The sequence below is a fragment of the Zonotrichia leucophrys genome, chromosome 7 (genome assembly GCF_028769735.1).
Source record: "Zonotrichia leucophrys gambelii isolate GWCS_2022_RI chromosome 7, RI_Zleu_2.0, whole genome shotgun sequence".
NCBI classification, from domain to species: Eukaryota; Metazoa; Chordata; class Aves; order Passeriformes; family Passerellidae; genus Zonotrichia; species Zonotrichia leucophrys.
Genome location: NC_088177.1, coordinates 26,012,051 through 26,026,216, shown reverse-complemented (window position 1 = coordinate 26,026,216; position 14,166 = coordinate 26,012,051). Strand labels below are relative to the sequence as shown.

General features: G+C 36.5%; 1 protein-coding gene across 1 annotated transcript in view; it reads left to right on the top strand.

Annotated features, from left to right (window-relative positions):
- MYO3B (myosin IIIB) overlaps positions 1 to 14,166 on the top strand; it is a 212,183-nt gene that overhangs the window by 27,648 nt on the left and 170,369 nt on the right. Inside the window, exons 5-8 of the mRNA XM_064718250.1 lie at positions 1,303 to 1,437; positions 4,695 to 4,799; positions 5,063 to 5,162; positions 8,659 to 8,735. Coding sequence (XP_064574320.1) covers positions 1,303 to 1,437; positions 4,695 to 4,799; positions 5,063 to 5,162; positions 8,659 to 8,735 — 417 coding nt within the window. The remainder of the gene's footprint in view (positions 1 to 1,302; positions 1,438 to 4,694; positions 4,800 to 5,062; positions 5,163 to 8,658; positions 8,736 to 14,166) is intronic.

Here is a 14,166-nt window from a genome sequence, read left to right as displayed (position 1 = left end):
GTAACATATTGAGAACATCCAGAAGGGAAGAGTTTTACAGAATGCATTTACAGGAAGAGTTTAGTACCAGCAACTGAATGGCAACTTAGAATTTCATCATCTTCTCTGAGGACAGCATTTGCCTAGTTTCTGTTTTAGATCCTGGGGAATGCCACAGAGGCATTCCTCATAGGGCCCACTGTAGCAGGGAATATACAAGATGCAGTTCACCTTAATGTTCTTGTTTTATTCTGTGTACTCCCTAAAAGAATTAATTTTCACATTATAGAAACACTGTGAACTTTATGATATTTTACAGTTACCTTTTATACACAGATAATAGTGTGAGGCAATAATGAAGATGAAAAGAGAAGCAGACCTCCCAGATCCTCAGAGGTAGTTCTGTCCCAGCTCTGGTTTAGTGGGTATTAAATGCCTAGCTTCCCATGAGAACCAAGGCCCTAGTTTTCCATGGAAAATTTAACTGACAGCTGTTCAGGTTGGATCAAGCTGGAGTTTGACATGATAGCTGGGCTAAAATATTTGCTAAAAAATGTTATGTTTCTGTCATCAACCACGACTGAAATCCATTGTGGTTTTCTCTTGTATGGATCTGAGGAAGGCACAGGTTTAAATTTTCTAATAGCCAAGTCTGTGCAGAAATGAGCAAAGTTTGAGCACTTAAGTGAGTTGTGGCCTGTGTGCTGGTATAAACATTATTTTGTAACTGTCACAGAATTCTTTCATTAACAAGTACGTAGGAACCTTTTCCTATTTCATGGGTGGTTGTTTTGTGTCTCTTTCATTGTTTCTGGGCTATGTCATTCATTGTCAGACATATTTGGTTTTATTGATGGCCCCTTTGAGGCTTAGTGAAATGGTTCTCTGTTTAGTCCTATCTGATGACCATAGAAAAAGGAATAAATCAATGGTTCATGTATTTAAGTTTAGCTCACATGTTAAAAGTATGCATGATTAGAAACTGGTTAAAAGTCATACATGTGTAAATTTCTTACACAACTGAGCAGAGTTAATTATAATTTTTAATTATCTTATTAAATATATTATGTACAGAAAGAATTCTTGAAGAATAACTGCTTGATTTACACAGGCTTTACTTTTTTTATGTATAAGAAGAGCACAATTGTCACAATTCTATATGCATTAAATGTCCAGTATAGTGTACTTTTAGCTGCATGAAAGTAAAACTATTTAAAAGTACAAACTAAGAAAAACTCATTCATTTTATCCATGACAGTTTGTTCTTGCTTTATTTGGAGTCACTGTATTTGTATGTTCTGTATGTTTGTGTTTTTTATTTAGGATGTAGATGAAGAAATTGAAGCTGAATATAATATTTTGCAGTTTCTTCCCAATCATCCTAACGTTGTTAGATTTTATGGAATGTTTTACAAAGCAGATCAATATGTGGGAGGACAGCTCTGGCTAGTACTTGAGGTAAAAACATTTTGACAATATTACATCTTACCTTAGCATATGTGGTTGGATTTTTGTTTGTTATTGCTAAAAGAGTCACAGGCTTTCATGATTTTCTGATAGGATGATGTGTCCTAGCCTACTGTTGAAAATCACATCCAAACTTCAAAATGTGTTTAATCGGAAATGGTCTTGCATTTAATTTCTGTTTGAGTTGCTACATTATGCCTCCAAAAAAAAAAAAAGAGCTGCTTATTTTTTCTTGGAAAAAGAGGAAACATTAAATAAGACAAAAAGAGGAAACATTAGATAAGACATTTGTTTAAACTTTTTGGAGAACTCAAGCATTAGAGGAGAGTGCAAAGCATGATGAAGTAGTGACCTGGAGGGTAGTTAACAAATAAGCTGCCTCCTGCGAAAGTGAACAGAGAAAGTGTAATGGCAAAGTCTCTTCTATGGTGATTTTAAACCAAGGGCTGGTTGTTGTTGGAAACCTAGCAACAGAAATGCCTTCTATTCACTCTTCTTTTTCAGTGCCAATCAGTAATCTTACAATGTCAAATGTATTTTGGTCTTGTTTCCACTAAAGTGAGGTGATTGCCAAAGGTGGTAGTAAAAATGAGGATTTCTTTCTAGGCTTAATTGATGCATCACTCTGCACAGGCAAACCATTCAAGCATTTCTTTCCTTCATAACTAGACTGGTAAAAGCTGGGACTCACTTTTTAATTATTGATTGTTTTAAAAATTCCACTCCCCGTTCTTGAATGGGGAATCTTTATTTCCATTACAACTTGTGGAATCCCAGTAGAATATCTAACTTTTATGTACTGGAGCAGTATGTAGCTTGAATAACAACTTTTGAATGTGTTTCCTCTTAAATTTCAGTAACTTTTGAAAAGTGACCTTAGTATTTTTGATTTGGTGTTGGTTTTTTTGTATGCATGCTATCTTTGTGTTGAGTTTGGGCTTCGTTTCCTTTGTGTTTTCTTTTTTAATAAAATTGTCTTGTGCCAAAGATGAAGTGCCAAATGACAGAGTTTTATGGAACAAAATCCTCGTATGCTCTGAAATAAAACTGAATGTAGAATTTGAACAAGTTGTGGGTGTACTTTATCAGTATGCATTTCAGGTGACTTTTGGTACACATAATCCAGATTTTGGAAGAAATTTGACATAAAAAATGTGTTTTTCTTATATGGAACAATTTATCAGACAACCCAAACTATTCCTTGCCTTGGAATTTACAGCATATTTATCCATGCATAACAGTGACTTGTGATATTATAAATTAATGACTCATTTTCAGTAAAAGGGAATATACAAAGTATTCAGACTTTGATTCCTGAGTCTTTGATGAAATACGGTTATTTGATGTGTGACTTCCAAAATTTGTAATAAAAAGATGGATTTTTTTTTTTCCTTCAGGCGCAATTTTGCCATGTTTACTCACTACAAGCAGGAACTTAACTTTGATAAATGTTTGTGATGAGGAAGGGTGGCAAAAGTGACACCTTAAGTATTTTTATGATGATGCAAGTCTTGGACAAATGGAAAGCAAACTTCTCAACTTTATCATATAATTGTGCAGCTCTATGCCTGTTGAAGTATTACCATTAGGTGTAAAGTGGTAATGAAGGTGACAGATTCATTTTGTTGGAGGTCTGTGCTGAGTTTCAAGAATAGTGGCACTGCTGCAGTGGTGTTTGTGGGATACATTTTTGAGTCAGGCATTCATTTACCATATCCTACCAAACAGCTGTCAGTCTGTATTAGTTTTCAGTTGTGACCAGTTGGGGTTTTTTTTAAGTTCAGGCATACTTTTATATATTTTATTTGTAGGCTAGAGATAAATTTGGTATAGTCTAAATTTATTTAATAATTTATTATTTATAATTAATTAATTAATTCATTTATTTATTTATTAGACCATTATTTAAATGGTCTAAACAGAACATTTAATGCAATGAAAGCAATAGGAAGAAAACTTTAGCTCAATGACTTGTCAGCAAATGGTTAACCATGGGAAGAATAACATGCAGTTTCATGTAAATACATCAAATTTCTTTTGATCGTTGATACTGACTTGAATGCTCCCACAAATTTATGAAATATAAGAAAAACATCCCCTGCTAATGAATTAAAAAAATAAAGCCAAATTCCTACAGAACTTGTCAATATTTTAAGTGATGAAATTTTGCTTCAAGGTCCTTTTCCATTAACTCAAACTTCTAGTCTAGTGAATTTTTTTTTGATGCAAGGGGAAGTTAGTAATAAGGTAAGGAAAGTATTAGCATATAACAGAAATTAGTGGTTGAATTGATGCACATTCTTTCATAAAAGCTATTTGAAAGATGCAAATCTTGAGTTTGTATAACTTCATACTATTTTCCTGATTTATGCTGTGGTATTTTAAACTGATAATGTTAAATGAACTTGTGTTGAAATGCATGTGATTCTCTGGCAGGAATATTGGTAAGGGTGCTGGCCACAAACAAGCATAGATGAGAAAATTCAGCAAAAGAAAGGCAGTTCTCCCATCTTTTTCTCTTTTGGTCAAACAATTGTGAATATCAAGGTAATTACAGGAAAGAGAGAGGAGAAAGGATGGATATCAATACCTGCTTAGAATGGTATGGACAGTAAACTTAAGGTGTGGATGACAACATGTTTTCAAAGATTCTAATTTTACCTTTTCTCCTCTTCTTTTGATGTTTAGGAGCCAATTAGTAGAAAATGCTTGCAAGAAACTGCTTCTCTAGATTAGAATGTTTCTGTGTTATTGACAGTATATGGCATCAAATCTGAGTATAGATATATGGCTTCTATCTATTTTATATTGCCTGCCATCAGGAGCATTGATGGAGTGAAAGTTTAAAATGACTAATTTGTTGCTTCCCAGTTATCAAGAGCATCAATCTTTTCTGTCTGGCCTTTGCAGAGAAGGATTTTTTCAAAAAGACAATGCACGTATTGTGAAAATACTCAAATAATGTAAATTGGATTTATGAATCTTCTTTTGAGATACAGTCTTGTTCATATTATTTTGATCTTTTTTGTTGCCTTTTATAAATTGCACTTTACAATTTTCGGTTTTCTCTTCCCTCCCCTTACTCAGGCTGCTGTGATTTATATTAACATCACCAATAAAAGGAGTTCTGTTGTTCCCTGTCTTGTGTTGTAGCACAATTTTGCATGGTAGGTGTTTATAGCCTAAACAAGTATATTGAGTAACTGAGGACTTGCTTTTTTTCCCTCCTCACAACTCCCCCTTTCCAGCTGTGCAATGGAGGTTCTGTCACAGAGCTTGTCAAGGGCCTGCTGAAGTGTGGCCGAAGACTGGATGAAGCTGTTATCGCATACATCTTATATGGGGCTCTCTTGGTAAGGATCTTCACTGGGCTTGCAATGGCAGCAGAGGCTGCAGTTCACTTATTGCATCCATACACTCTCCATTTATAGAGTGTGGGAGTGGGAGCAATAGTGCATGGGCTGTTACAACAGCAGGGGTTGTATAAAGGCATGTCATCCAGTGGACAGCTGTTTCTGTAGAGTGGGTGCAGATTTTCTTCGTTACATTCCCTAATAACATGGTAATTGTTTTTAAATAAGGGAATAAACTTATTTTTCTTACTGCTGGTATATAGGGCCTTCAGCATTTACACAATAACCGGATCATCCATCGGGATGTGAAAGGGAACAACATTCTCCTGACAACAGAAGGTGGAGTCAAGCTCGTTGACTTTGGTAATGACCACTTGCCCTTTTTTTTCTTGATACATGCAGTTTAGCCAAAGGCTCTGTTCACTTTCCCTTGGGAAGGCAGAATGTCACAGTGAGACTTTTTCAGAAGCATACTCAGAATTATTTTAAGAAGGAAAAATGCAAAAGGAACCTGATTAGAGCAAGCATAAAACTTCTAACTAAAAATCAGTAATAGAGTTTTAATTTTTAAAAGCTTAAACATAATTTAATAATTTTTAAAATTCTGAAGCTAGCATTTTATTTGCAAAGCTTTTTTACATTTTAGAAGAAATGTCAGTTTCAGGGCAGTTGTCCTCCTAATTTAAATTTAGATATTCTGTCTTTTGCATATGAAAAGGAAACATTCTTTCTGAAATGCTTTTGATAGCCTTAAGCATATTTTTTCCCCTCTGAGCAGAAGGTAAAATAGTCCCTTGGGTCCAAAACCCAACATCCATTTAATTAGTGATTATTGCTCTTAGATTTGAGCATTGCCAGTCTGGATATGTCATAAGAAACAAGAGAGAGAAAGGGAGGGAGGGAGGGTGGTAGAAAGGCACTTGGCAATGGGTTTAAAGTCAGTTCAGATTTTATTCCTTTGAATGCGCACTTAGAAAAAACAATAAACAGAACTTTTGTCCCTCAGATAAGTGTGCAAGGGAGTGGACAATTTTATTAAAAGTAACAGAAGCAGATCATTAGTGATGTGATTTATTAATGAAAACATATCATGCATAAGGTAATCGCCATTGAAAATAGTGAATGAATGATATGTTTGTTTAGCAGTTCATGAAGGTAAAGAAAAATGTTCATAAAATGAGAGTAGAGTAGAATGATATGTCAAAAAAATCTGCAAATAATATTTTTTAAAAATACTAAAATATTAAATTTATACAGTGGAAAGAAAATTGTGTACTGGTGATGTCATGGTATTATAAATTTAACACATATTTATTGAAGATGCTAAAGTAAGTTGTCACATAAGAGATTCCTTAGTATCTACTAGGGACAAAATTTCATTATTTGAATTATAAAGGCAGCAATTAAAATAGTACTAGGAGAAACTTATGACCTGAAGCAAAACTTGGAGTGAGTCCCTGACCTAACAGAAGAGAGGAAGAGCCCTTCTCATTTGGGGGAATTTTGGCAGTCTAATTTTTGTTTTTACTCCATTTTGGGAAAAGTTAGCTTTTCTCCCCAAAGCAAAGTGTTTTTATCAGATGTATTAAAGGCCTTAAAGACAGGCCAGTGTGCTCCTCCCCCAAGTGGCACATTCAGTGAAACTGAGACTCCCAATCTTTCTGGTGTCCCATGGGTCTCTGAGCCTATATTTAGGTTTCAGAGGTTTTATCTTACTTTGTATGTTAGGACAGTAGCGCTAGAAAATTGCAACAAATACGACAGGCTCAGAAAAAAATGGGACTTAAATCTCAAATGTTCCCTACTGCTTAACAGTTAGGAAATGTCAAGAAATGCCAATATGTCCATGGGCTTTCTGACTAAAGAAGTATCAGGTGCCAAGCTTTTAAGTTGCTCTTTTTCCTGCCTTAGTCCACTGCTATAGCCACAGAACCGTCTCTGGGAATTAGGACTGAGTCACAGGTGATACTGTTTGTAGAACTGTTTTGTCTCATTTTTTTTGCAGAAAGTAGAAGATAAATAGTGAAATTCCAAGGAATTCAGGAAGAGAAGGGACTCGCAGTTGAGACAGTTGAATGACATCAAATTGGAGATTATTCTTGCTTCTGCTGGAGGGTCACTTATATCAAACTCAGTTTCTCATTTTCCCAGTAGTCAGTTTGAAACATATTGTCCTGCTTTGCAGAAGAACTGTGTGTTCTTGAGCTGCAGCTGAGATCTGTTATAGCTGTACTTGAGGCTTGTGGAATGCCTGACAATTGAAAGATCTCAGATTAAGTTCCCAAACACAGTGGATGCTTTGGATATTTTTAGGTTAATCCCTGGAACTAATAATCCTCTGCCATTTTGTGGGAATGTTAAGTAGATTTGTTGCTTTGTGAGTGGGGAAGGAAATATGTCAAAAGAAAAAGAAAATAATAATTTTAAATTTAGTATAGGATTGGATATATTAAATAAGAAATGAGAATTCAAGTCAATGGGGTAAAATAATTAAATTATGACCTATTCAGTCAATGTTATTCTTTCAGTTGAGAGAATGAGGCAGAATCTTGATTTTAAAAAAGCTGCTTCATATTCAAGGCTGTACATATGGATATTAGGTCTCAGAGAGGGTTACACAGATATCTTTAATTGAGGCTTTTCTTTACTGGATGACTTCACAGCTTATTTTTTCAACGTAACGCACATTTCTTCCCTCAACGGCTGTTGACAGCATAATATATTTGAATAAATGATGGTCACAGTAAATTCACCTAAAATGTCTGCAACTTATCATTCATTTGTACTTATGCTCACCCTCTCTCAGCTCTTTGGTATTCTGTTTTGGAATATCCCTAGACAACAGCTGTGAATTAAGGTGGCTGCAGAGAGATCACAGTGAAATGTACAGAGGCTTGTTGTATGTACTAACCCTGAACTGTTTCCAGCAGTGCTCACAAAATCACTGAAGGCTTGCAATTACACTGGAAAATTAAAAACAAATGTAAAATTGAATGTTGGAATCAGAAATCAAACAATTTAACTTACAAGTCTAATTTTTATTGGCAGCAGTCAATGCATATTATATGCGTTTCTGTTCATTTTTGTCTCTGGGTAATGCCAAAAGAGCGAACCTCTGTGGCTTTTGTTTTTAAAAAATTTTAAAGCAAAATATATTTCTAAGTTAATATTGGCTTTTGTGTCACCTCATTGGAATGCTACTGAACTGAACTCATTCAATTATATGTTGACCAGAGCACAGAAGATTTGCTGTCAAAGTTCATTCTGATTTGTTAACGTTGTTGGATTGCACTCCAGTTAATTCTTTTGTTTTTTTCAGTTGTGCTTCAGTAGTCCAGCCCCAGTCAGCAAAGCTCTGAAGCTAATGTTTTGTTTTAAGTATGTGTTTAATTCCCTAAGTACAAGCTGCAGTGTGAGCTTGAGCTTCTGAGCTTTTCTCATTAGGGAAAGATTTAAGCAGATGCATAAGTGTTTTGTTGAACTAATGAACAAATTCCCTGTTTGTGATGTTCAGGCAATTCATTTCTGAAACAGAAGTTTTAAAGTCATGTTGTAATTTTAATAGTTCGCATTTATACTTATGAAAACAGCAGAAAGAAATCTGGGATATTTGTGTGACAATGGAATTTTTGAGTTTGAATGAAAGTGCTACAAACAGAGTCATTCACAAAAAAAAATCTCTGATAAACTGAAGAAAACAGCAAATTGAAATCAATCAAACAAATAATTTACACCTACTTTGGCCAGGCATTCTGCATCTGTGCTCACAGGTTTGGATTTTGTTTTCCAGATACTTGAAATAAACTTAGTGAAATGACAGTAAATTTGAAGCCAAGTTTCTTTCTCTGTTTTGTTGTAGGTGTTTCAGCCCAGCTCACCAGCACAAGGCTCCGTAGAAACACCTCAGTGGGAACCCCCTTTTGGATGGCACCTGAGGTAGGCAAATGTGCCTCTCTGGCTTCTCTCCATTCATTGCAATACAGACTTTATTGCCACTTCCCCATGGCAGGAGAGGATCTTTTCTTCCCTCTCTTATGGCTGTGTTTCTGCTTTACATCTTGTCCTCTGTTCAGTAAAAGTAACATACTATTAGAGTATACAAAATGGATTTCTAATAACCATTACTTTCTTCTCTGTAGTGTTTCCATAAAATTACAGCAAATCTACAAATAAGTGAGGGTCCTAAGAATGTTATGAATTTCCAGTTAAATGTTGTATATTTTGGGGTGCTCGTCCGTGATGTAAATACAGACTGGGGGGAGAAGGAGGAATTCCTTCTTTCCAGTCTTGCTGTAGTCTTGCACACTGCAAAACCCTGAGTGACCTATGTGTTCTTTAGCCTTAATCATTAACTGGGGCCTTTAAACTTAGACGCATGGGTGTAAAAAATTTATAAAGACACATAGATTTAAAAATTGATAAAGATAATATACAGGTAGCTTAGCCCATTTTCAAGTATCTTACATGATTTTACATACTACTATCCAGACATAACCCTTTGCCTTCTATTTCATGAAGCTTTAAATGTTTTAACACACTGTTGAACAAAAGCTTGTACTTTACCAAAGTAAAGTTTGTTCAACAATGTGTTTTATCTTTACAAGATATCAATCTTTGCACTCCCTGCTTTAAGGGGCACAAAGTACTTCTGAAAGATATGGATTATGAAATTTAAAAACAAGGATTGAAACAGGAGTTGTCTGTAAGTTGTTCAGCCTTTGTAACAGAACAAGCCTCTTTTCTGGTAATTTTGGGGAATTTGGGATGGAATTTATCTATTACAAATGCACACAGGTCTATTTCTGTAGGTTGAAGAGTTAAAATTATTGTGCAAACATTTGTTTTAAAACATTTCATAATTTTTATGCATCTGTTTTTGTTGCTAAGGAGGGCTGATTATAGCTGAGCAGAGAAAATACACTGCAGTAAGGGGTCTAAAATTGATCTTGCACAGTCTCACAAAGAGTGGTTGATATTTCACCATCTCCATAACAACCAGTTTACGTCACAAAGGAGACACAAGATACCTTAGAAACCACTGTGAAAGCATTATTTATGGAATCACCTTGGTTGGAGACATTTCTAAAATGAAACCTCTATAAAATACTTCTCTAGATAATAATGGACATATTATGAAAGATTTTATTGAACGTGGATTATAATAGGTTCTTTTTGTGGTTCTGTTTTGCTTGAATAATTACCATCAAGGGCAGTAATTATACCAAATTTATTTTCCCTGCCATGTTGAAGATATTTGTTCTCGTGGCAGAAAGCCAAAGAGAGAAGCAGATATTTTGATCTGAAAAATTTTGACTTGAAAGTACAGCACACATGTAATCAACGTATGTGATGTACCTGGCATGTCAAACAGGAACAGGTGTAGCTTTGAATTCTTCCTGTTTTGAAAAGATCTCTTCAAGAACCAACCCAGTAGCATAGCCATAGTAACCCATATTACATTTCCATGCCTGTGTGAGACACACCAGGCTCCATAGGTGTGCCAATCTGCACAACAGCTGTAAGGTGCTTAGATATCCATTATGCTGTTGTTGGAATGGCTTTTAAATGACAGGTTGCATAACATGCTTGCTCAAATCACTGCAGTTGCTCATATAAATGACAGGTTTCAAGTGATGTGCAGGATGCATGCAATTTACTTTATTTCTGGGGAGATCTTTCTGGTATTTTTAAAATATGCACCCAAATTTTTATGGGAAAGATGGAAGATTAGGACTGCAATAAAACAAAAAGAAAATGAAAAGGTATGCTTGGGTAACAGTTTATTAGGAAGAGTGTTTTCTAGATGAGATTGTGGTGAGATCAGTAAACACTAGAATGGCACTTAACTCAATTTTTTGCACTCATTTACAAAGAATCTTCCTGCCTAAAGGTTTTTGACATGGGATAGAATTTATTTCAAACCCCAAAATATCATAAAATAACTGAATGGAAATGAAATGTTACTAATCAGAGAAATAAAAAGCATGAAGGATTTTTTTTGCAATTGGACTTCATCTACATGTGAAACATAGGTACCTCAGTCAATGCATAAGGTAATCATGGGGTCTCATCTGGCAATGAGAAGGATGGATTTAATCTGAAAGAGGAGTGAAGAGGGGAGATGCAAAAGTTTGCCTTGGAGGAAGAGACTTCAGAGTAGAATAAAGCTGACAGGAAATATTTTCCAGTGTAAACCCCAAGAAAATAAAACCTGGAGAAGAATGCTGCTGGATGTTTAAGGCTGACAGATAGGAATAACTGGATATAAGCAGGAGACAAACACACTGAAAACTGGAATCAATAGATCAACCTGGGTCACAAATGGTCTATGAAATGAAGAAAACCACCTTTTAAGATTAAGTTTGCAAAATATTTCAAAGGGATTATATGGCATGGTACTTGAAATAGCAGAAGCTCATAGGAAAATAGCAGTGTCTGAGGGTGGTGTAAGGAAGGTGTTCAACTCTGTTCTTACTGGCAGCTTTGAAAGTAGCAGCTTAACTGCTTAATATTTGAGTGACTCAAGCATCTTGGCTCCTTTTTTTTTGATGACTCTGAGGCTTGCTTAGCAGTATCAGGACAAAAAAGATCTGTCCTTGAGCATTTGTTTTGAGCAGAGCTTGTGATTCACAAAAATTTTGCTGAAAAATGAAAATACAGGTAAAAATTAGGCTGTGAGGAAGCAACAGAGAACGTGACAAGGATAAGTCAGTTTGAGAGCAGCTTTAAAGCAGACTCACTGAAAATGAATAATTGTTGTTTAACCTAATAATATTTTTCCATGCTTATAAATGTAGACTCTCAGAAACTGAAACACTGAATACAAGCATACCAATAAAAGATAAATAAGGCAGGATAGTGTTAGTGTGTTTAAAGCTGCCTGTTATCAAACACTTAAATGACCTAAAATCTGCTTCTGTTGTGCTGAAATAAATTGTGTTACGTGCTAGCAGGATGAATCAGATTTGAAGCTTTTGTACTGAACTGCCTTAACATCTGTTTTAAGCATTAACATGTCTTGTTTTCAACTTCCAGTGTGCAACTGAACAAAATCCAGTTCAAGCAGAATTTGAGATTTCTTTTTCCACACATACGAGTAGATTATAATGATCTAGCTGAAAACTTGACTCTTGAAACAAACTCAGAATATCATAGAATAACAGGGTTACAGAGTCAAGTAGGTGGAAAAGACCTCTGAGATCACTGACCTGTTATGTCAACTAGACCAGGGCACAGAGTGCCACTTTCCTTAAGCACTTCTGGGGATTGGGCCTCCATCACTTCCCTGGGCAGTCCATGTTTAATGTTTATGTTTAATCACCCTTGCTGTAAAGAAATTCTTCTTCATGTCCATCCTAAACCATAGCTTAAGACTATGACCTCTTGTCCTGGTTCAGATTGCCTTGAAAAAGAGGCTGCCCCCACCTGGCTCCACCCTCCTTGCAACAAGTTGTAGAGAGTGATGAGCCTCCTCTTCTCCAGGCTGAACACCCCCAGCTCCCTCAGCTGCTCCTCCTAGGACTTGTGCTCCATACCCTTCCCCAGCTTTGCTGCCCTTCTCTGGACCTGTTCCAGCACCTCAATGTCCTCTCTGAATTGAGGTGCCCAGAACTGGACACAGCACCCAAGGTGTGACCTCACCAGTGCTGAGTACAGGGGGACAGTCACTGTCCCAGCCTTGCTGGCCACACTGTTCCTGACACAGGCCAGGATTGCCCCTGGCTTTCTTGGCCACCTGGGCACACACTGGCTCATGTTCAGCTGCTGTTGATCTTTTCTCACTGGGCCACTTCCCAGTCATTCTGTCCCCAGCCTGTAGCGCTGCATGCTCAATCCCTTTAATCAGATCATCAGTAAAATATTAAATAGGACTGGGCCCAGCGCTGATCCCTGGGGAGCACCACAAGTGGGCAGACACCCACTGGATGCAGCATCATTCACCACCACTCTGTGGCCCAGCCTTCCAGCCAGTTCTTCACCCAGCAAAGAGTGCTCCTGTCCAAGCTCTGTGCTGCCAGCTTTTCCAGGAGTGTGCTCTAGGAGGTTGTGTCAAAGGACCATCAAGTCCAGGTAAACAGCATCCACAGCCTTTCCCTCACCCACTAGGCAGATCACCTGGCCAAAAAGGGAGGTCAGGTTTATCGGGCAGGACCTGCCCTTCCTGGCTGGGTAGGATCCCTTGGTTGTCCTATATGTACCGTGTGATTACACTCAAGACGATGTGCTGAATGTACAGATATATGTACATATTTGGCCCAAATTTAGTTTTAAGAATGGAAATAGAACAAGATACTTGAAGTGAGAAAGAACTGGAGAGATGCTGAAGATAATTTAAAACTGCAGGGAATATGCTGTTATATTTTACTGATAACTGCTAAATATGACACTGGTGAATGTATATTTATATTTTAAAAGGAACATAATTAAAACATGGTTGATCCTTTGAAGGATTAGGTGTTGAATTATGACATATGACACATGTGTAGGAAAGGCTGTGATATTGTGGTAAAGATATATGAATTCTGTAATAATGAGTTAACCACAGGTAAAATCTTGGGTCTATTTTCCTATTTTCAGAGATATTTCAGATGTCACAGTATCATTTAAAGCTGTTTCAACTCTGTGTTTTGAGTATTTGTTACCATGCTGGCAGGCGGAAGTAACGGTCAGTAAGATTGCCCCAGACACAGTTTCCCATTCTCCTGCTGAATCAAGGCATTCTCCTGGGATAAAATTCAGTACATCTGAGGATCAGAATCAATTTCCAAAGTGTTAGAACAGTAGGTAAATAGCTTAAATTGTCTTTCTTTTCCGAACGTTCCTTTGTATTCTTTTTAAACTTTAAATCTGATCATGTGCGTGTGAAATAAGTCTAATCCTGAAACAATGAATAATATTTGCATTGTTTCAGTACCAAGTTGTGTGTCTGCATAATCTAATGAAAAGTTAACAAAACTAGCTGGTAAAAAAGCACCCCAATAAGTAACTTGCATTAATGTAGTTTAAAAATATACAAAGAGAAAAATACAATTTTGCAAAAACCTTTTGTCAACTTTTCTGCTGAATCCAATGTTTATTAAAATAAGGGCTGTATTCAGGTCTTAGAATTTGGGAAAAAAAAATTAATTGTAAATACATTTAATGTGCAGTTTAAATACTGAATTGGGAAAACAGCATAGAAAAGATAATCTCATCACTAACCTGGGCTTATTGAATCATAGGTTTGGGTTGGAAGGGACTTTAAAGATCCTCTCTTTCCAAGTCCTCTGCCCTAGGAAGGGACACTCGACCAGGTTGCTCAGGGCCCGATCCAACATGACCTTAAATGCTTTCAGGGATGGGGCATCCACAGCTTCTGTGGGCAACC